General features: G+C 42.8%; 2 protein-coding genes and 1 long non-coding RNA gene across 6 annotated transcripts; all 3 read right to left on the bottom strand.

Moving 5' to 3' along the window:
* Nucleotides 1-2,092: 2,092 nt before the first annotated feature.
* Nucleotides 2,093-13,163, bottom strand: plpp2a (phospholipid phosphatase 2a). Its single transcript, XM_023972738.3, has 7 exons — nucleotides 13,000-13,163; nucleotides 4,402-4,553; nucleotides 4,218-4,304; nucleotides 3,913-4,088; nucleotides 3,731-3,788; nucleotides 3,480-3,656; nucleotides 2,093-2,817 (listed from the first exon to the last, which is right to left on the bottom strand). Exons 1-7 carry the CDS (start codon nucleotides 13,064-13,066, stop codon nucleotides 2,662-2,664), a joined length of 873 nt encoding a protein of 290 aa, XP_023828506.1. The 5' UTR covers nucleotides 13,067-13,163; the 3' UTR covers nucleotides 2,093-2,661.
* LOC111953452 (uncharacterized) lies at nucleotides 9,362-9,735 on the bottom strand. The gene is made up of 2 exons (XR_002875863.3): nucleotides 9,645-9,735; nucleotides 9,362-9,473 (listed from the first exon to the last, which is right to left on the bottom strand). It is a non-coding gene; the product is annotated as an uncharacterized lncRNA (long non-coding RNA).
* A 3,844-nt stretch (nucleotides 13,164-17,007) lies between the features above and the next one.
* On the bottom strand, nucleotides 17,008-20,614 carry spmap2 (sperm microtubule associated protein 2). Of its 4 annotated transcripts, none has more exons than XM_023972989.3 (8): nucleotides 20,172-20,614; nucleotides 19,113-19,188; nucleotides 18,983-19,044; nucleotides 18,604-18,670; nucleotides 18,406-18,532; nucleotides 18,032-18,188; nucleotides 17,650-17,849; nucleotides 17,008-17,567 (listed from the first exon to the last, which is right to left on the bottom strand). In XM_023972989.3, the coding sequence occupies exons 1-8, from the start codon at nucleotides 20,200-20,202 to the stop codon at nucleotides 17,526-17,528; spliced, it is 762 nt and encodes a 253-aa protein (XP_023828757.1). In that variant the 5' UTR covers nucleotides 20,203-20,614; the 3' UTR covers nucleotides 17,008-17,525. The 4 variants fall into 4 exon arrangements, with proteins under 4 accessions (XP_023828757.1, XP_023828758.1, XP_023828760.1 ...); XM_023972990.3 differs by having other exon boundaries at nucleotides 19,113-19,185; XM_023972992.2 differs by having other exon boundaries at nucleotides 19,113-19,185; nucleotides 19,804-20,613.
* Nucleotides 20,615-23,434: the final 2,820 nt, after the last annotated feature.

Here is a 23,434-nt window from a genome sequence, read left to right as displayed (position 1 = left end):
TTCAAAGGCAGCACATGGCATCATGATCTCACAGGACCTGTGTTGCCATGCGAGAAGGCAGGTTATACACAGCTTTATATATAATAAACTGGAGTAACTAATACAAGTTGCGTCAATAACATTAAAAAAACATCAGTGGGCTAGTAGTGGTATTACATTCTTAGAGATACAACAGAAATAAACAGTTAGTTAGAAAGTAATTATCTATGCAACACTGTGTTTTACATTCCATATACTGTACATGCATGTCTTCTACAGACATGCTAGGTATCAGTAGGCCTAACATTGAACTCCACAGACTATTGGTCTTCCCCTCCTCCTTGAGAACTACAGGATGAGCACACTAACCCACCCGATTCAGCTAATCAAGGTCTTAACGACTAGTTAAATCAGGTAGGTTGGTGGTGGGCGGGAACAAAAGCCCGCAGCCTAGTAGATCCCCAGCACGAGGCTTGGAGACCGGTGTCTTGATGGAAGAAGTGTGAGAGGGTTAGCTCCAGTGTAGGTAACAAAGGGATCAAAGCATTACAAACACACACAAAAAAAACGAATTTACAAATTCAAACTAGACTAGAGGGTGGGTTAAAAAAGAACTACAGGACACTCAAAGAAACTACAAATCCCAAGAAGACAACCTGGTTGATGCTGCTGCACAGGAAATATAAATGAATCATAAAAAAKCATTTAAACAAAAGTTGTTTCAGTGTTTCCTGTTAGCATAATTGAAATCTAGGGAACTACACAATAATTCTTTCTCTCTGCTAAAACTGTCTCATCCTCCATACTTTTAGTACATTTTATTAAAATACAAAGTTAAATGCATGTGAGTGGTTATACACATCTTCTCATATACACCAGTGGCGGCTGGTGGGAGAAGCTATCGGAGGACAGGGTCATTGTAATGCTGGACTGGAATAAACAGAGTCAAACATGTGGTTTCCATATGCTTGAGGTGTTTGATACGTTTCATTTATTCCAGTCCAGCCAATACAATGAGCCTACACTGATATACACACTTCTCTCACACAGACAGCCCCACGGCAGGGGCGTAGGCATGGGTGGGCCCAGCCCCCCCCCCCCACTGGGAGCAAAAACCTATTTTCTTTCTAGATATAAAAAAAAAAAAGTACTGCTCTTTCCTTGTCATTGTTCCAAATGGGACATTATTTGTAGAGCCCGACCGATAAATTGGTTGACCGATATTATCGGCCGATATTAGCCTTTCACAGAAATATTTTTATCTGCCTTTATTCCACAGATAAAGTGCCCATATTATATACATAGAATAAACAAATGTGTCTGCTCCATTTTCAATGGTTGCCTAAAGAGGGCACTCTACCAGCTGCTCATTGAACATCATTCAGCCCTAGTCCACAATGTGAGAGAAAGTAGACATGGTGGTTTGATGGTGAGTAGCTTGCCACAGCCAGCATGAGTAAATAATCAAAAGTACACTTCACCAAGCAAGCAGCCCTGTCCTCATCACATTCTCACTTTGTTAACGTTAGCTGGCTAGCTAGCCAGCAAGGTAGTTAGCTTAGCTATCTAGCCAGCAAGGTAGTAAACTTAGCTAGATAGCTAGCAATCTGTGCTACGTATGTGCCAACACTGGACTGACGCCAAAGTGAACACTCGTCCTTGATACAAAAAGACGACCGATACTGCCAGGGCCTATTATGTTAGCTAGTGGGCTAATTTAGTTAGTTTTCTGAAATATGCAATCTGCAAAAAACAACAGTTGGCGCAGGTCTATCATTCATGCCATGTGCTTGCATTCATTATGAGATAAGTAGCTAATGTTAGCTAGCTCGCGAAATTAGAATGTGTGACAAAAACCAGTGAGGCAAGAATTTGCATGCATAAACATTTTCAGTCATCAGCGCATGCCATTTGCAGTTGAAATGTATAGCCAATATATTTTGTATTGAATAACAATGTTATGTAAATATGGTTTCTGTAAGAAAACATTGTCGTAATGAACAGCTAGCTTGTGCTTGTCATAACGTACTCTCATTGCAAGGTTGACCATAAAGTGTTTGTTTACACGACCACCCTTATGGTGGTTTAGCACAAATAGTTTTTCATACCTCTTTTCCACTGCCATAGACATTTTTAAGTTGCACCTAAGGTCAACTAAACAAGCTTTTGTATTCACTGTTGTATTTATAGAGAATATAATGTGTAAACCACAAATAAAATGTTCTTAAATAATGTTAACTATAATATTTAGTTAAGAAATCATCATTTAGAGTATCTGTTGATCCTTTGAAGCACAATTTGGTCTGTTTTTCATTCAACCTCTAAAAAAACAATATATCGGCAGATATATCAGTAATCTGTGACTTTTCCCTTCCTCAAAATCGGTATCGGACCCAAAAATCCAATATGGGTCGGGCTCTAATTATTTGTCGTCTTTTTACCTAAACATGAACATCATCAGATAGAATTCATAGACAGCTATAAAACTGTACATTTCTCTCTTGGCCACATGGCAACATTGCAGGAAGTTATCTCCTTTCCCCAACAACAAAACATTTTAATTAAAAAAAAATTGCCCACCCACCAACAAATTCCTGTCTACGCCACTTCCCCACGGTTGCCGTGATTGTTGTGTAGAGGTTGTTGTGTAGTTGCAGTGGTAGTGTAGTTGTTAGTCTATGTTCACGCTGTAGTAGTTGTGTAGTTGTAGTGGTTGTTGTGTAGTTGTGTGTCTGGGTTCAGACCAGGTTTGGCCTCTAGGTGCTCGTCTTCAGCCGTCTCTGATCGTGGGCAGCGAGGAGGGTGGCGGAGCTTAAAAAAATCAGAGACGTAGCAAACCTGAGAGAAAAGGAAAGTTTAAAGTCAGTAGTGCTGAGCGATTGGTGCTTTTTGAGGTTGGTTCTGTTTCAGGTCGATTACGAAAAAATTATTACGTTTTAGATTTTGTTCACAATTTTTTTTTTATACATTAAATGCATTGTGGGTTAAATGCTGTAACACAGAATAAAACAATAAAAGTCCCATGAGGGTAGTGACTGCCCATTACTGCTCATCACTTATTAACATTACTTTAATAAAATATCTCAGTTGTTGTGTATATTACATTTGTTTTATTTGATTACTTTATTGTTTTATTCCAAGTCATCATCTCATCTCTATAGAGCTGCTGCCTACGGTTTCTGACAAAATCACTGTTTTAGTAGTAAAGAAGGCATACTTTTATGACTGCTGAATACCAACTATCAATCACTTAGATCATGTATTTTCTGGAAACTACAACTCCCTACTACGTCGCACAGTTCGGGCTTGATCTAATTTATCTCTAGAGAAACTGTGCAATGTMCACATTGAGCTCACAGAAAAAATGGAATGGAATTAAAATAATTGAACTGACATCGGTCAATTAGTTGTTCCAAAACCAAAGAATTACAGACATTTCGGTTTAATTGCTCAGCACATATACAAACACACCTCCTACAACCCCCTACACACACACTCACGTTGAGCACAGCGATGAGAGTTCCCTGCAGCAGTCCCACCAGTACGTCGCTCCAGTGGTGTTTGTAGTCGCTAACCCGGGTGTATCCAACGTACAACGCAAACAACACGAGGAAAAACTGCACTGTGGGTCTGACCAGACGAGTCCACTTCCCCTGCATACGTGCTTGCACATACAACTACACACACACATACACACATTAATCGTCATCTCACGTGTGTATGAAACTCACACAAATAAAAGAACACTCACTGCTAGAAACAGCATGCTGTACATCCCGAAGGCAGAGTGTCCGGAGTAAAATGACAATCTGGAACACAGGAGAGAAACATGTTGACATTGCATCACATAGCAAGAGAAGAAAGACGGACAGAAAGATACACACACCTGGACCTGTCTCTTATACACATCTAGATGTGTATAAGAGACAGCACCTGGACTCTGTGACGTTTCGAGGGTTGCCAGTACAGTTGAGTTGCAGCATGTACCCAGAACACACAGTGGGATTACACACAGACAGGAAGTTAGGGCGTGGCCTGCCGATGGTGAACTTGGCCAGGTCAGTCAGTGATTGGCTCACAGCTGCTCCAAACAGGAAGGTCCCCACCACCTAGTAGAGGCACAGCACAGGCCAATTGAACCACTTTCCCAAACCAATGAAATTGGGAAGAGGAGCTAGCCAATCCGAGCTAAGACCACATATTGTCAGCCCAAAACTATGGCCCGTGTTCCTACTGACCTTGTAGAGAGCTGACATGTACTGGTTAAAGTTAGAGTTGGAGTGGAGACGCTTGGAGTACACCAGGTACGCTTCTCCTGTAGTTATCTATGGAGATAGGGGCAAATTCATAGCATAGCAGAGGTAAACTCGTACCATAGCGTGCCATTTTGTACATAACCATCAAGTTGTTCATCAAACTTACTATGACTATGGAGGAGGTGATGGTGACTGCAGCCATTGCCCTGTGGGAGATGGTGTCTCTTCTGTAAGGATATCTGATGCTCTCGTCATCACAGTAGATACCCCTCTGGTACGGGCTGAACATTAACGTCAAGACCGCTGACGGAAGGGCCGCTGGGAAGGAGGGAGAGTGATAGGAAGGGGCAAGGTAGAGGGAGAGAGAGGAGGGGTGTCGGAGTGGGTCAAGGGAGACAGTATCAACATGGTGCTGAACTTGTCTCTGTATAGGCCTAGGTGAGATTGAGGTTGAAGAAGCAGCTCAACAGGCTCTGATACACATGTTTAAATCTATCAGCTGGACAGGAACTGTGAACAATACATGGGCATGTGAAGGCACATCTAGGCACTTATTGGTCAGCAGTATATCAGTGACCTCCGTCCCCTGGGGAGGAAGCTGCTAGCTAACACCACACACACGCGATCCAAAGATTGTATAGTACAGTATAACGATGCTTAGAAACTGCTTCTCCAATAGAAATCCCCAATCACGCTTGTAGGCGATGTCATGGCAACGTTGGCTAGCTAAGCTCAGAAACTTCATCGGGTCTAACGGTCGTCTCGCTCCGAACTGCGCCCGAGCAGGCCGTCAAATCAAAAGCCCTCCTTAGACATAAAGTTATTTTACACCAAAATGAAAACATGTCAGTTTGTCACTTCCACACAAGGTTGGGGTAACATGTTCAGCTACTTAAGACACCTAGGTCGATTTAGAGAATATTAGCAGCAAAGGAAGAATTTCTCACTTCTATTGACTTCCCAAACCCCTGTCTGGTCTGTCAAGTCCTGGAAGTTTTGCGTCGTTGGGCCTCTGGGTTTAGATACTCACACACATCCATCACCATAGATATGCCTAACAGTGTAACAGCCTTAAACTTTCACCACTGAGCCCTGCTGACAAGGGCATGGGAGCCAACTTTCAGACGGGACATGCGCGTGCACACACACACACACGCAGAGAACGGGACATTGTGTATTTATTTATACACAAAGTTACCATGAGAAATTCCCTTAAACTGATCTCTCACGGAAGAGACCATGGACTTTTCTTTTAACCTTTCTCCTCTCTTTCCCGCACTCAAACCTTTCTCCCCCCTGCTCTCACCCTCTCTTTCTTTCACTCCCTCGCCCCATAGTTCAGTGACTCACAGACTAGAGCAGAGACTGGCACCAGGAAAGACTATAAAACTGTCTCAACTGACAACACAATGGTGTGCAAACACACACACTCAAATCTGACAGGACAATGGTTTTATACACCCTGATGATTTTTTTTCTCCTGTTTTCATGAACCCTGTCACTAGACAACATGCTCCCCTAATACAAACTGAACTTCCACCAGTCATATACTGAACAAAAATATAAAACGCAACATGCAACAATTTCAAAGATTTGACTGAGTAACAATTCATAGAAGGAAACCAGTCAAACCAGTCAATAAATTCATTATGCTCTAATCTATGTATTTCACATTACTGGGCAAGGGAACAGCCATGGGAGGGCATAGGCCCTCCCAATCAGAATTCGTTTTCCCACACAAAAGGGCTTTATTACAGACAGAAATACAGCTGCTCGGTCATGGAAACCCATTTTAGGAAGCTTCCGACAAACAGTTCTTGTTCTGACGTTGCTTGCACAGGCAGTTTGGAACTTGAGTGTTGCAACCAAAGACAGGAGATTTTTTACGCGCTTCAGRACTCGGCAGTCCCGTTCTGTGTGTTTGTGTGGCCTACCACTTTGCGGCTGAGCCGTTGTTGCTCCCAGACGTTTCCACTTCACAAWAACAGCGCTTACAGTTGACCGGGGCAGCTCTAGCTTTTTGGAAAGGTGGCGTCATATGACAGTGCCACATTGAAAGTCACTGAGCTCTTCAGTAAGGCCATTTTACTGCCAATGTTTGTCTATGGGTATAATAAAGCGCATTCGAAAATTATTCAGACCCCTTGGCTTTTTCCACATTGTTACATTACAGCCGTATTCTAAAATGGATAAAATTGTTTATTTCCTCAATCTACACACAATACCCCATATTGACAAAGCATAAAACAGGTATTTTTTCCTTTTTTTTGCAAATGTATTAAATATAAAAAACTTTAATATCACATTTACATAAGTATTCAGACCCATTACTCAGTACTTTGTTGAAGCACCTTTGGCAGTGATAAGAGCCTTAAGTCTTCTTGGGTATGACGCTACAAGCTTGACACACCTGTATTTGTGGAGTTTCTCACATTCTTCTCTGCAGATCCTCTCAAGCTCTATCAGGTTGAATGGGGAGTGTCGCTGCACAGCTATTTTCAGGTCTCTCCAGGGATGTTTGCTCGGGTTCAAGTCAGGGCTCTGGCTGGGCCACTCAAGGACATTCAGAGACTTGTCGCGAAGCCACTCCTGCGTTGTCTTGGTTGTGTGCTTAGGGTCGTTGTCCTGTTGGAAGGTGAACCTTCACTCTGGAGCAGGTTTTCATCAAGGATCTCTCGTTACTATGCTCCATTCATCTTTCCCTCGATCCTGACTAGTCTACCAGTCCCTTTTTTTTGTACCCTTCCCCAGGTCTGTGCCTCGACACAATCCTGTCTAGGAGCTCTACGGAAAACTCCTTCAACCTCGTGGCTTGATTTTTTCTCTGACATGCTATGGGACAGGTGTGTGACAGGTGTGTGCCTTTGCAAAGCATGTCCAATCAAATTCATTTGACACAGGTGGACTCCAATCAAGTTGTAGAAACATCTCAAGGATGATCAATGGAAACAGGATGCAGCTGAGCTCAATTTCAATTCATAGCGAAGGGTCTGAACACCTATGTAGATAAGGTGTTTTTTATTTTTATTACATTTGCAAAAAATTCAGAAAACCTGTTTTCGCTTTGTCATTTTGGGTATGGTGTCTAGATCGATGAAAAACATTAAATGTAATCCATTTTAAAATAAGGCTGTAACATAACAAAAATGTGGAGAAAGGGAAGGGGTCTGAATACTTTTCTGGCTTCCCCTAAAGTAAATTGATGTTTTGCCAAAATTATAATTACTCCTGTCTAAATAAAATCATTGAAAATACTTTACCAGACAGCTTGACTTAGCTGATCATTAACTTTTTTTTTTAAACAACAGTGGATTGTTTCACATCACAAGTGCATAGGCCTATGCCTATTTCGGAAGCAAGCAATTTGGGCAGCGCGTGCAGCGCGTGTGGCAATAGGCTTAGCGTAAAGCATCTATAATGTGTCTTGAGAGTAATTTCAAATGTTGAGACAAGAAGAAAGGGTGTGTTGCGGAGATATGGGCGTCTTTCTCCAGAATGAATTGTTTGCCCTTCGATTGTTTATTTGTATCAATTCACCATTACATATATAACCACTAGGCCTAGTAACTACCATTAATCCCCGTCATTTGTTTACATTCATTTATGTTAATGCATGTATTGGTCATTTACCATTCTCATTCTCCGAGTGGAACCGTTGTTTGCAGAGTTCACAACCTGCTACACTTGTGAGAAACAAGTTTTGGTTTATTTCATAACCATAATTTAGGAGTTTTTTCAATTTTTTCATTGTCTTTTGTTTTGAGTGCTCTGTGAGCAATGCTGACGAGCAATTCTGTCCTGATAATGTTGAGGGAGCGCGCACGCCTGAGCACACCAAATGCTGAGTTGATACAATGTTACAATTCATTACCCATAGCGCAAATCAAGACAGATAGGCACAGCCAGAAGAGGACTGGCCACCCCTCAGAGCCGGGTTCCTCGCTACGTTTCTTCCTAGGTTCTGGCCTTTCTAGGGAGTTTTTCCTAGCCACCGTGCTTCTACATCTGCATTGCTTYCTGTTTGGGGTTTTAGGCTGGGTTTCTGTACAGCACTTTGTGACATTGGCTGATGTAAAAATGGCTTTATAAATACATTTGACTGATTGATTGAAAGGGAGGCAGACAGGCAGAGTACAGATTAATGCAATTGAAATAACCAGAATTTTCACCAGGATATTTTCTACTGTTTTTGTCAGCTTTAGGCTTATGTATTTTACTTAGTTGATGATGGAAGTTATAGGAGCTCCCGAGTGGCGCAGTGGTCTGCATCTCAGTGCAAGAGGCGTCACTGCAGTACCTGGTTCGAATCCAGGCTGCATCACATCCGGCCGTTATTGGGCGTCACATAGGGCGGCACACAATTGGCCCAGCGTCGTCAGGGGTAGGCCTCATTGTAAATAAGAATTTGTTCTAAAATTACTTGCCTAGTTAAATAAAATAAGCCTATAGTTTCTCTCTTAGTTCCATGCGCTCATTTCTTCCAATGGATCACGGTGTAGGCTGTGTCCATATGGCAAAATGCTCTTGCATTAGTTTAATTTTAACTTCTAGATTTGTATTATTTAAATTAAGATTGTGATTAACCATGTGACAATAATTTTGAGAAACGAAAAACGTTATTATTGAAATGAAACTGTTCCACGAAAATGTACACAGCATTAAAATAATCAGAACTGGTAGAACTGGTAGGATAACCTGTAAGCTTCCCCAAACTTGAAACCCACAAGCTGTCTTTATCATAACACCCATTATCAAATGTGTGAAGGCGCAAGTGCGTGCACACAGGAGGTCCCGTGAAAAAAACGGGCCCGCCTCTAAAAATCAAATGCCAGTCCAACTGATTCGTTCTGGCGCCCGCCCTGCTCACATTGTCACTCATCAGCGGCGTATGAACAGCGTGACTAATTTGTCAACCTCAATTCCTCTAGGTCAAGCATGCACTCAGCCACTTTGAAGTTTACTAACTAGTATTTACTTTGAAGTCATGTCGACTTTGTAGGGTTCTAGGATAACAGTTAGATAAGACAGCTCTCTGGAGAGGAGTGGTTAGGGTGAAGTGCGCATGTGTGTGTAGCACTGCTGCAATGTCAGAGAAATAAACACACACACACACACACACACAAACGTATAATTGTAGTAATCTCCAGTTTTATTCCAGTAAGGTTTCTGCTACAGTGTTATTGTAGCCATGGGTTGAGTTGAACCAAGATTGTTCCTCTCTCCAGAGAGTGGGCTGAGCTGGATTTGATAAAACAAGGAAGGCGAAAGGGGAGTGTGTGAATAAATAGATGAAAGATTGAAAACCAACACTATTAAGACAATGTGGTAACAGTGAATCTGGAACTGATTTTGAAACATTCAACTCTGCTGAATGGCATATATTGTAACAGAACTGGTGACGACCCGTACCTGGGATCCAGGTGWACTGGAGATGTTTTAATGAACCCAAAGGAAAACTGATTCAAGCATTCTCTTCGGTATCTTCGGGAAGAGGTTAGTTTGTAGCACACATCTTGACCTTCCTCAGCGATGTAGGAAGAACAGCGATGTTGCACAGACTCAGGGGGCTGTGCATGGGCGTTTGTGTGTCCAGTGGCAGATACAGGAAGCAGAGTCCATAGTCCGTCTTCTTTAACCCCCCGCCCCACACAGTTATCTTGGCCGAAGGGGTTGGTCTTCAGTAACAGAATGGGCAGCGCGGTCAGAGAGAAAGAAGAAGAGGGGATAACATTGTTTCACATTCTCATCTGGCTAGAAAGAAAGTTCCAGATGCCTCCCAGAGAAAACAAACATGGAGGAATGTCTGGTGAGATATGACACATGATCAACTTCCTCCTGACCTCTGACCTCACAGGAAGGAGGAACCTAATAAGTGTTCCTGTTATTCTCCAGACTAGACGCCAAAAAACGTACACAATTCCACTGTCCTACTAGTCACACCCAACAGCTACAACACACACACACACACACAKATTGATAAAATCTAGACAATAGAGAGATTCCAATAGGGAGACAGAGTACTGATCCTCTTCCTGCTCTATGGCTGTAGTAATCCCGCTGTACTGTCAGAATCCTGGTTATTTTCCACACAGGAAAAGTCAATACCCCCCCTCTCTCTCACACACATAGTTGGCACAGAGAGATGGTGTGTGTGTGTGTGTGGGGTGTGTGTGTGTGTGTGTGTGTGTGTGTGTGAGAGATAGTCAGTAAAACAGCAGCAGAGTATCTCTCTAACTCTAGTTGTGTGCAAAACCCAGAAATCAAACAGATAAAATAACAAACTAACACAACAACAGTTGGCATCAGTCTATAGTTTGATGCAGATGCTCTCTAACCCCAAGTCACATAAATAACAGTAAGAACTTAGAGCAACAGCAGCTGTTTTAGGTCTCATGTTCACTTCCAGAGAAAGTTTGATGACCCAAGGTTTTTAAAGGACTGTGACCCCCCCCACCACCCCCCCCCACCAAATCCACAGCAAACTTCTGGGAAGAAAGTAAAAAACATTGACACAATGTGAAACTATATTAATTTAGATTCCTTAGAATGACCCTTAGAATGAACATGAGGGTGTGTACAGGTCTTACAACATCAATCTGTCCCATTCACACAATCACCAGTCAATATTGAACGATCTAAAGGTCTAAATGAAATTATGGATACGTCAGGCCCTTTTGTTATGCATATAACAGGAGACTGGTTTGGTTGGTATTTCTGTTAAAAGAGTGTGTTGCAGAAATAACTCAATGTGTCTCTGTGTGTGTGTGTGTGTGTGTGTGTGTGTGTGTGTATAAAGTTTCTTTGTCTGCAGTGATAACAAGGCAAAGGAGAGGAGAAAATAGTTAAACAGGGAGAAAGAGGATAGAGAGAGTGAGTAAAAGAGGGATGGGAGAATGAGAGAGAGAGAGGGATGGGAGAAAGAGAGGGATGGGAGAATGAGAGACGGAGAGAAAGAGGGATGGAAGAATGAGAGAGTGAGAGAAAGAGGGATGGGAGAATGAGAGAGGGATGGGAGAATGAGAGAAGGAAAGAAAGAAAGAGGACGAGGAAAAGCTTTGTCAGATCAGATCCAGTTTGTCGACTCGGCACATTCCTACTATATTAACGACACAGTGAGGAAGCTGGGCTATGGCCTACGAACACACACACGCTAACAAAACACAAGTATGCACACTAACAAAAACACAACCCTGTATCACTCTTATCTGAACTGGGAATTTAAAAATCCCAATAGTTTTCTTGTCACTAATTGTAGACTGATTACTGCTACCCCCAGAGACCACTATAATAGATAGATAGATAGAGAAGAAAAATAAGCAACTGGAGAGATTGAGGGAGGAAATATTGAAAGAAGAAAAGAGAAAGTGATTTTACTGTAGTCAGACTACAGGCCCAGACACACAGCCCTCTGAGTCTGTCAACAAACATGGTTACTGTCATCTTTTTTTAAATGTATTTTTTTTAACCTTTATTTGACTAGGCAAGTCAGTTAAATATTTACAATGACGGCCAACCCCGGCTAAACCCTAACCCGGACGACGCTGGGTCAATTGTGCGCCGCCCTATGGGACTCACAATCACGGCCAGTTGTGATACAGCCTGGAATCGAACCAGGGTCTGTAGTGACGCCTATATCACTGAGAATCAGTGCCTTAGACCGTTGCGCCACTCGGGAATGTCAGACCCCAGGTCCAGACACACAGCCCTCTGAGACTGTCAACAAACATGGTTATGCTACGAGATGATGTCGTCTGTTAACAGCTTAACTGTTAAACAACCCTACTCTCTCACTCACTAAATACCATGAGAGAAAGGGAGTGGGGGAGGAAGACAAAGAGTGGGGGATAGGGGGAAGAAAGCGAGGAAGAGGGAAAGATGTGGAGGTAGTGGGAGATAGAGGGGGTAGGAGACTGTCCACCCAAATGTCTATTCTAAACTACAGTTCCTGTAGTATTGAGAGTCCAGTACAAGTCCGAACATGCACACCCCGGCTCCACACACACACACAAATGCAGCAATCACACTGGAAGCAATAGGGAAAAGCCCAACAAGCAGGACACTTTCCATGGAAGACCAGTCAGAAGAACAGGTGTTCTGTTACAAGTGCGCGTGCACACACACACACACACACACACACACACACACACGCACACACTCTTTTTAAATGGTCATCATAAATTAATTGTAACTGTGAAATTGTAAACTTAAAATCATAGTAAATGTGATTATGCAATTTGTGTTACTAACCCATGCTGACTGATGACTAGCCTACAATCTACAGTATTTGAATCAATACAGAACAGTGCTACACCACTCCACCAGGCACTGTGACCACCTGTAATGTGCTGACAGACAATGAAAGAATCCATTAAACAAGCTATTACACGAGCAATGCTGACTCTCTTCCTATTACAATACTATTGCGGTTTGTCTGTCTGTGTGTGTAACACAAAACATGTTCTTATGACTGGCCTGTAATGGAATGTGTCCGGCATGTTGGGCTTTGGCCTGTGATGTGTGTGCGTGTGTGTAGCCTGCCTAAACATTGTTTACTAAGTCCCCCACCATCTCAGTCTTATCCAGCATTTACCCAATAAACAACTATACATAAACAACTATTTTATTGATTTATCGGTGGGTAGTGCTACCCTATTGCATTGCGCATGTGTAGACGGCAGAGAGAGCGAGTTGTGTCATTGGGTATTACAACAAATAATGTTATATCAGCCATATTGTTGGAGAGAGAGAGAAATAGGGCACTTACCGATAACCACACAGAAAACATCAACTAGAATCAYCCTATTTTTCTTGTGAACTGGTAGTTCCGTCATCTTCACACTTCTACTCTCTCAGAAGAAGTATTATCAAAACTGCATAAACGTTATTGGGAGAAGTTTAGTTGCAGAGGTAAGAGAAAAATAGTGTGAACAATCAGATGTGCTTGTTCTTCCGGTTTCGCTCCCGTAGTCTACCTGGCCTACACTCTATAGGTGAGTCGGGGAAAGACGCAACTGTAGTATACACCACACACACAGAGTGTCCAGCGCTGTCAACACACGGACATGTGTGGGTCGCGCATTGTCCAAACGCAAGCAGAGATAACGGAAGAAAAAAAACTTCTGAAATCGTTTCCTTTACGGAAAGTTGAGAATGGGCTCTTTCTCCAACTAAAGGCGTGTGTGCGTTTACAATCTCCACTCCCCAGAGCTGACGTCAGAACTCTTGTGAAAAGAAAAGTGAACCAGACCGCAGGGTGGAGTCAGAGGATGAAGAGATTATTTTTGTTGATGAGATTAAGAGATAAAGCGGTGTTGCAGCAACATCCAGATTTTTTGTTGAAAAGATGCAAGATAATTGAGATGGGTCATGGAAGATGTAGGTTTTCTGATAATATATAAATAAACGAATTTTACCCCCCATATCAATCAATCACATTTATTTATAAATCCCTTTTTACATCAGCCAATGTCACAAAGTGCTATACAGAAACCCAGCCTAAAACCCCAAACAGCAAGCAATGCAGATGTAGAAGCACGGTGGCTAGGAAAAACTCCCTAGAAAGGCAGGAACCTAGGAAGAAACGTAGCGAGGAACCAGGCTCTGAGGGGTGGCAAGTCCTCTTCTGGCTGTGCAGGGTGGAGATTATAACAGTACATGGCCAAGATGTTCAAACGTTCATAGATGACCAGCAGGGTCAAATAATAATAATCACAGTGGTTGTAGAGGGTGCAACAGGTCTGCACCTCAGTAGTAAATGTCAGTTGTTTTTTCATAGCTGATCATTCAGAGTTAGAGACAGCAGGTGRGGTAGAAAGAGAGAGTTGAAAACAGCAGGTCTGGGACAAGGTAGCATGTCCGGTGAACAGGTCAGGGTTCCATAGCTGCAGGCAGAACAGTTGAAACTGGAGCAGCAGCACGACCAGGTGGACTGGGGACAGCAAGGAGTCATCAGGCCATGTAGCCCTGAGGCATGGTCCTAGGGCTCAGGTCCTCCGAAAGAAGAGAGAAAGAGAGAGAGAGAATTAGAGGGAGCATACTTAAATTCACACAGGACACCGGATAAGACAGGAGAAATACTTCAGATTTAACAGACTGACCCTAGCCCCCCGACACATAAACTATTGCAGCATAAATTAGTAATTGTTTGTGTTGCTTTAGGGCAACGCTGTGCAATCAAGGTAGGCTAAAACACAAAGGAAAATCAGATACAGAACATGTATTAAGTGAAATATAGTAGAAACAAGCARTTTTTTCCTAAGAAAATACAAGTTGGGCATAACCCAGTATTTCACTGCCTATCCAACCAGATTCTGGGGTCCATTCTTCTTCGCTGTCACTGTCCTCAAGCTGACTGTCCTCACTATCAGAGGGTATGATCTAACTGATCCATTAGGCTCCCTTTGCTCATCGAATGTCCCTGTGCCCATTGCCTGTAAACGTCAGTGGTTATGTTGGAAAAAACATTGACCAAGGCCATAATTTTACATCAAATTACATGTATTTCATTGAGCATGATATTGCAATGAAAAGTAAGTAAAAGATGGAAAAACTCAACTTAAAAACGGAAAGCATAGAAATATTGCACATACAACAGATAGACCGCTTTTTAGACTTGCTTTCAATGAAAATGGCAGATCTAGAACTCATATTTGTATGTGCATTTTGTTGGGTCGCCCAAGAAGTTACGTTGCAGCTTTAAACATGCAAAAGAATGAAATGTATCTGGGCCTCCCGGGTGGCGGAGTAGTCTAAGGCACTGCATCGCAGTGCTAGGAGTGCCAATAGAGATTCTGGGTTTGAGTCTAGGCTATGTCGGGGGCCGGCCGCGACCGGTAGACCCATGGGGTAGCGCACAATTGGCCCAGTGTCGTCTGGGTTAGGGGAGGGTTTGGCGGGCAGGGATGTCCTTCTCCCATCGTGCACTAGTGACTCCTGTGGCGGGCCGGGCTCAGTACATGGTTGCCAGATGTACAGTGTTTCCTCTGACACATTGGTGTGGCTGGCTTCTGGGTTAAGTGGGCATTGTGTCAAGAAGCAGTGCAGCCTAGTTGGGTTGTGTTTTGGAGAACGTATGGCTCTCGACCTTTGCCTCTCCTGAGTCTGTATGGGAGTTGTAGCGACGAGACAAGACTGTAACTACCAATTGGATACCATGAAATTGGGAGAAAAGGGGGTAAAAAAATGAAATGTATCTTACCATGTGCTCACATGTGTTTTTGTTCTGTTTCCTGAAAGAAGTTCCCTGCCCAAATTCATACATCATACCGCCTCATTGGATTGTTGAATTTAAAACAATTCACATGGGAGGTTGTAAGAGGCAAAATGGTTTTCTGTTGCCCTGAAGTCGTAAGTTTACATACACCTTAGACAAATACATTTAAACTCAGTTTTTCACAATTCCTGACATGTAATCCTAGTAAAAATTCCCTGTTTTATGTCAGTTAGGATCACCACTTTATTTTAAGAATGTGAAATGTCAGAATAATAGTAGAGAATGATTTATTTAAGCTTTTATATCTTTCATCACATTCCCACTGGGTCAGAAGTTTACATACACTCAATTAATATTTGGTAGCATTGCCTTTGAATTGTTTAACTTGGGTCAAACATTTCAGGTGGCCTTCCACAAGCTTCCCACAATAAGTTGGGTGAATTTTGGCCCATTCCTTCTGACAGAACTGGTGTAACTGAGTCAGGTTTGTAGGCCTCCTTGCTCGCACACGCTTTTTCAGTTCTGCCCACACATTTCTATAGGATTGAGGTCAGGGCTTTGTGATTGCCACTCCAATACCTTGACTTTGTTGTCCTTAAGCCATTTTGACACAACTTTGGAAGTATGCTTGGGGTCATTGTCCATTTGGAAGACCCATTTGCGACCAAGCTTTAACTTCCTGACTGATGTCTTGAGATGGTGCTTCAATATATCCACATAATTTTCTTGCCCCATGATGCCATCTATTTTGGGAAGTGCACCAGTCCCTCCTGCAGCAAAGCAACCCCACAACATGATGCTGCCACCCCTGTGCTTCACGGTTGGGATGCGGTTCTTCGGCTTGCAAGCATCCCCCTTTTTCCTCCAAACATAACGATGGTCATTATGGCCAAACAGTTCTATTTTTGTTTCTTCAGACCAGCGGACATTTCTCCAAAAAGTACGATCTTTGTCCCCATGTGCAGTTGCAACTGTCTCTTATACACATCTAGATGTGTATAAGAGACAGCTTGAGATGGTGCTTCAATATATCCACATAATTTTCTTGCCCCATGATGCCATCTATTTTGGGAAGTGCACCAGTCCCTCCTGCAGCAAAGCAACACCACAACCTGTCTCTTATACACATCTAGATGTGTATAAGAGACAATTGCTCCCAAGGATGAACCAGACTTGTGGAGGTCTACAACTTTTTTCTGAGGTCTTGGCTGAAATCTATTAATTTTCCCATGATGTCAAGCAAAGAGGCACTGAGTTTGAAGGTAGGCCTTGAAATACATCCACAGGTACACCTCTAATTGACTCAAATTATGTCAATTAGCCTATCAGAAGCTTTTAAAGCCATGACATAATTTTCTGGAATTTTCCAAGCTGTTTAAAGGCATAGTCAACTTAGTGTATGTACATTTCTGACCCACTGGAATTGTGATACAGTGAATTATAAGTGAAATAATCTGTCTGTAAACAATTGTTGGAAAAATTACTTGTGTCATGCACCAAGTAGATGTCCTAACCGACTTGCCAAAACTATAGTTTGTTAACAAGAAATTTGTGGAGTGGTTGAAAAACAAGTTTTAATGACTCCAACCTAAGTCTAAGTGTATGTAAACTTCAGACTTCAACTGTATGTGCAGTAGAGGGTTAACAGGAGAGGGAATATTCATTAAATATATTACATCCTTTGTCAGGTTTCCTACATCTGTCACATACTACAAGTACACACTAAAATATATAAGGTAGACTTTTATAMTCAGGTGGTTTTCGCTTTATGTATGTAATGTGCGTTGTAATGTTCTAGGTCCGTGACAACTCCCCTTTGGTGATAGTAATAGTCAGTTCAGTTCAGTTGAATGAACAGCACGCTGTTGAACGTCGCTGCACTAAACAATCCACCTTCTAAAGCCAGTGGTCCCGTTGGACCAGAACAAAGACCCAGCAACATGTCTCAATGAGATCATAGAGGGTCTTTAATATGGAGCAGTGGTGATCAGGGACATAGACATGCTGTACTGGAGACAGAGTATCTGAAGAAGAGGCGGATGGAGGTACTGTAGAGGTGTGAGATGAGATGCATTCGTCTATTTGCCCTTGCATTTCCGCGGCAGGGGCAGACAAAGCTCCTGTAATAAACACACAGAGAAACTAATGACATTTTTATTAAATTATTTAAATAAATGAGTAAATGAGAGAAACACAGCTCACCTGTAGGCGTGGCGAGGCGCTAGCGGAGCGTGCAGCTAGGGTAACCGTGTACGGGTTGTAGCCTTGGAACAGCGCCTTCCGCTGGTTGGGCCGTGAAAGGACCTGCACCCTCTCACTGGCTACTGCCTTCCTCACTGGCCCAGGCACTGGCCAGCTGACTGGACGGTCCTGGGCATACTGGGGGTGGTCAGACTTAGGGACTGGGAGAGGGGAGGTGTGGTGGGGAGGTGGAAGGAGACAGAGAGTAATGGAGAGAGAGAGTGTGTGTGCGAGACAGATGTAGATAGAGTAGCGACAATTTTCAGGCTAAAAATGAACACCACATTTACTTTGCAATGTAGTTACTGTCTGAGGTAAATAAGAGGTTTCCTAAGTGTCTTACGGGCGAGGAGCTGTAGTCGGGAGGAGGTTGCAGCTGGGTGAGGGGGTGCCAGTGAGGTCTTCGACGAATGGGGCGAATAGAGACCCTGCCTCCGCTTGGGACAGGCCAACTGGCAGACCCTAGGACTGGCTACTGCAGTCTGCACTGCTCTGCTCAGCTAGAGAGAGAGAGAGACACAAAGAGAGGAAACAAGATAGATAGATATATGCAGAGAGAGACACAGATAGAGAGGGTTATACATTGAGGTAGGTGTGTGTGTGTGTGTGTGTGTGTGTGTGTGTGTGTGTGTGTGTGTGTGTGTGTGTGTGTGTGTGTGTGTGTGTGTGTGTGTGTGTGTGTGTGTGTGTGTGTGTGTGTGTGTGTGTGGTACTCACGGAGGCCAGTAGGGGGCGGTCAGGTTCCCAGCCTACGGTGGGGAGGCGGGGCAAAGCCAGAGAACACACTCTATTGGATGGATAGGCACTCAAAGCTGCTACACTGACCTCCCATTGGGGAGATGACCTGGAGAGGGAGGAGAGTCATCATGCATTATACACATCATTAACATACTGTACAACATTATGAAGTGTTACCTGCTCTGTTCAAACCCAGAATTAAGCCGCTTCCTGCCACACAGCTGGGACCAGTGGGGCGTCAACTCTACAACAAAAACAGTAACATTAAAAAGGTCATTATAAAGTAAATTATCCACAACACAAACATCATAGAGTGTTGGACTAGTAACCGAAAGGTTGCAAGATCGAATCCCCGAGCTGACAAGGTAAAAATCTGTCGTTCTGCCCCTGAACAAGGCAGTTAACCCACTGTTCCTAGTCCGTGATTGAAAATAATAATTTGTTCCTAACTGACTTGCCTAGTTAAATAAAGGTCAAATAAATAGAAAAATAAATAGAGACAGAAAGAGAGAGTAAAAAAAGGGATAGGGACAGAAAGAGAGTGGGGTGATCTTACCAAACGAGGTGGTGGAGCCATTTCTTTCAGGTGGGAGTTCATCTAGCCAGTAGACTGACCGTCTGGAAGGAAAATAATCAGTCAGTCAGTCTGTCAGTCAGTGTGTGTGTGTGTGTTTGTGTGGCAGTACCGGTCGGGGAATCGGAGCAGGTTGGGTTTGGGCTGAGCGAGTTGCACCATCCGGGTAGCCATGGATACGTGAGCTGCTGAAGCATAACACAAAAATGACTGTTTATTGCACATGAGGTTGGTGGCACCTTAATTGGGGATGACAGGCTCGTGGTAATGGCTGGAGCGGAATAGGTGGAATGGTGTCAAATACATCAAATATGGGTTCCATGTGTATGATGCCATTCCATTAGCTCCTTTTCAGACATTATTATGTGCCTTGCTCCCCTCAGCAGCCTCCACTGGTTGATTGTATTTTCCTTTYAATGTCTCTGAACACAGTGCACACACACACCATTTCTTCAATGGGAGACAAGTGCAAAGTCAAAGGGGTAACAATAACACCTCATTATGACATGGAAATAGCCTAACAATGGCATAAACATGACATAAGAGCTGACATGACCACTAGTAAGACAATCATTTGAACTTTCTCGCAAATATGCTTGCACTGGATGCGAAGTTGCCAACGACTTTACTTACTACTACAGTAGGAAAAATTCACCTTGAACAATAAATAACATAGGCTAGTGAGTCAGTTCARGAGTACACCATATTAATCAGATACGGTTTTATAAAGTAAACGCAATATCCACGATTAGCAGCTCAAAATATTTGCACACATTATCACGTTATTTTATCACGTCGCCTACCTGCGGCTGCCTCGCGAACAACTTGGGGTGTGTTCGTAAATTCGCTCTAGATTGCCAGAGTGCGCTCTGTGCGTTCGTAAATTTAGAGAAATGTCAGATTGTCCATTCGTAAATTCAGAGCGCACAGTTGACACTGGCCGAGGAGTAGGGTTGATCCAAGCGTTCTGACCTCACAGCGGCAGTCGAGCACCCAAGCTAACTGGCTAAAGTTGGCTAGCTTGCTTGCTACTTCCAGACAAAAATGAGAGAACACCTCACTCTAARCATTTAACTCGCGCTAGCAGAGCAGGATAAGCTGTTTTCGTGTCATCTAGAGAGTTGGTGACTATAACTGTGCCGCTGGCAACAATTTAATAACGTTTTTTCACCTGTAATATTCATAAGGTGTTGTGCGTTCATAAATTCATTAGCTAGTTATTCTGCGTTCTGGTACTGAAATCGGAGTAGGGGTGCACTTGTATATTCACTGTGGCAATCTACACAGATTTCAGAGCACTCTCGGGTGCGTTCGTAAATTAACTCTGGCTACCTACTCCAATTTCAGAGCACTCTCGTTAATGCCAGAGCGCTGAATAACTGATGAATTTACGAACGTGCAACACCCATAGAAAATTACCGGTCGGTAGAAGTTGGCAAAAAAACTATGAAATTGTTGCCAGCAGCAGTTAGTTACAAACGCTCGAGAGAACAAGAAAAAAAGCCTAATCTGCTCTGCTATGGTMAGTAAAATGGTTAGAGTGAGGTGTTCATTTGTGTCTTGAAGTAGCTAGCAATCTAGCCACCTTTAGCCAGTTAGCTTGGGTGCTTGACTGCTAGCCAAAGCGTCCAGTGTGCGCTCTCAACGCTCCGAGAGCGAAACAAATTTATGAACGTCCAGATGCAGTCTGAGCGCACTCTGGCACTCCAGATTGAATTCACGAACACACCCTAAATAACCAGCCAAAGTGAATTTACGAACGCACCTTTGATGTTTATCCTTGCTTACGCTGATACTGACGCCTGGTGGTTGCTATGGTGACGCCGGTATCTATATCATCGGTCATGTCACACACTGTGTGAAAGGCTTTCATAATGAAGACATTATTGAATGCACATGCTGGTAGTTCTTCAGTTTCTCTTGCAATTCCAATTTAAACGCATACCAATTAGAACGAAGCAATGATATTAGTATGGACAATGGAAAGTAGCAAATATATTTATCTTAACAACTCTTATTCCTTCCCTCTACCTGTGTATGTGGTTAGACTTTCAACAGTTTTTTAAAAACAGAATTACTTTATTTTCATAGAACATGAGAAAATCTTACAAACAGCACCACAGTAACAAACCTACCTATTATTCTTTAACCTTCATGATCAAAGTCCAAAAAACATTCACACTTTAACACACAACTACACCGAGTGTACAAAACATTAGGAACACCTGCTAGGTGAAAGCTATGATCCCTTACTGATGTCACCTGTGTGTATGAAGGGGAGGAGACAGGTTAAAGAAGGATTTTTACGCCTATAGACAATTCAGACATGGATTGTGTGTGTGCGCCATTCAGAGTGTGAATCGGCAAGACAAAATATTGAAGTGCCTTTGAACGGGGTATGGTAGTACACGCTCCGGATTGAGTGTGTCAAGAACTGCAATGCTGCTGGGTTTTTCACACGCAACAGTTTCCTGTGTGTATCAAGAATGGTCCACCACTCAAAGGACATCCAGCCAACTTGACAACTGTGGGAAGCATTGGAGTCAACATGGGCCAGTATCCCTGTGGAACGCTTTCGACACCTTGTAGTCCATGACCCGGCGAACTGAGGCTGTTCTGAAGGCAAAAGGGGGTGCAACTCAATATCAGGAAGGCATTCCTAATATTTTGTACACTCAGGTGTAAAACACCAGCATTCAAACATATAAGTACTGAAATAGCTTTCAAGCACACATTTATATAATAGCTTTCCACTATAGCGATGTAGCAGTCTACTGTATAACACTATTGGATGAAACTCCCACCCTGGTACAGCTAGCTAATCAATGTGCCATACAGATGATCAATAATATTCTATTGACATACAGTAACCTGCACCGTTACAGCATTTGCCTTTGGCCATATACAGTTGAAGTCGGAAGTTTACATACACTTAGGTTGGAGTCATTAAAACTCGTTTTTCAACCACTCCACAAATTTCTTGTTAACAAACTATAGTTTTGGCAAGTCGGTTAGGACATCTACCTTGTGCATGACAAGTAATTTTTGCAACAATTGTTAACAGACAGATTATTTCACTGTATCACAATTCCAGTGGGTCAGAAGTTTACATACACTAAGTTGACTGTGCCTTTAAATAGCTTGGAAAATTCCAGAAAACAATGTCATGGCTTTAGAAGCTTCTGATAGGCTAATTGACATKATTTCAGTCAATTGGAGGTGTACCTGTGGATGTATATCAAGGCCTACCTTCAAACTCAGTGCCTCTTTGCTTGACATCATGGGAAAATCAAAAGAAATCAGCCAAGACCTCAGAAAAAAAGTTGTAGACCTCCACAAGTCTGGTTCATCCTTGGGAGCAATTTACAAACGCCTGAAGGTACCATGTTCATCTGTACAAACAATAGTACGCAAGTATAAACACCATGGGACCACGCAGTCATCATACTGCTCAGGAAGGAGACAAGTTCTGTCTCCTAGAGATGAACATACTTTGGTGCGAAAAGTGCAAATCAATCCCAGAACAGCAGCAAAGGACCTTGTGAAGATGCTAGAAGAAACAGGTACGAAAGTATCTATATCCACAGTAAAACGAGTCCTATATCGACATAACCTGAAAGGTCGCTTAGCAAGGAAGAAGCCGCTGCTCCAAAACCGCCATAGAAAAGCCAGACTACGGTTTGCAACTGCACATGGGGAGAAATTTCCTCTGGTCTGATGAAACAAAAATAGAACTGTTTGGTAATAATGACCATCGTTATGTTTGGAGGAAAAAGGGGGATGCTTGGAAGCCGAAGAACACCATCCCAACCGTGAAGCACAAAATAGATGGCATCGTGAGGAAAGAAAATTATGTGGATATATTGAAGCAACATCAAGACATCAGTCAGGAAGTTCAAGCTTGGTCGCAAATGGGTCTTCCAAATGGACAATGACCCCAAGCATACTTCCAAGTTGTGGCAAAATGGCTTAAGGACAACAAAGTCAAGGTATTGGAGTGACCATCACAAAGCACTAACCTCAAGCCTATAGAACATTTGTGGGTAGAACTGAAAAAGCGTGTGCGAGCAAGGAGGCCTACAAACCTGACTCAGTTACACCAGTTCTGTCAGAAGGAATGGGCCAAAATTCACCCAACTTATTGTGGGAAGCTTGTGGAAGGCTACCTGAAACGTTTGACCCAAGTTAAACAATTTAAAAGGCAACGTTACCAAATACTAATTGAGTGTATGTAAACTTCTGACCGGAATGTGGTGAAATAAACAAAATAAATAATTCTCTACTATTATTCTGACATTTCACATTCTTAAAATAAAGTGGTGATCCTAACTGACCTAAAACAGGGCATTTTTACTAGGATTAAATGTCAGGAATTGTGAAACTGAGTTTAAATGTATTTGGCTAAGGTGTATGTAAACTTCCGACTTCAACTGT

Source organism: Salvelinus sp. IW2-2015, linkage group LG27 (assembly GCF_002910315.2).
Source record: "Salvelinus sp. IW2-2015 linkage group LG27, ASM291031v2, whole genome shotgun sequence".
NCBI classification, from domain to species: domain Eukaryota; kingdom Metazoa; phylum Chordata; class Actinopteri; order Salmoniformes; family Salmonidae; genus Salvelinus; species Salvelinus sp. IW2-2015.
The sequence above is the reverse complement of the archived record's forward strand: the minus strand, read 5'-3'. Positions and strand labels throughout refer to the sequence as shown.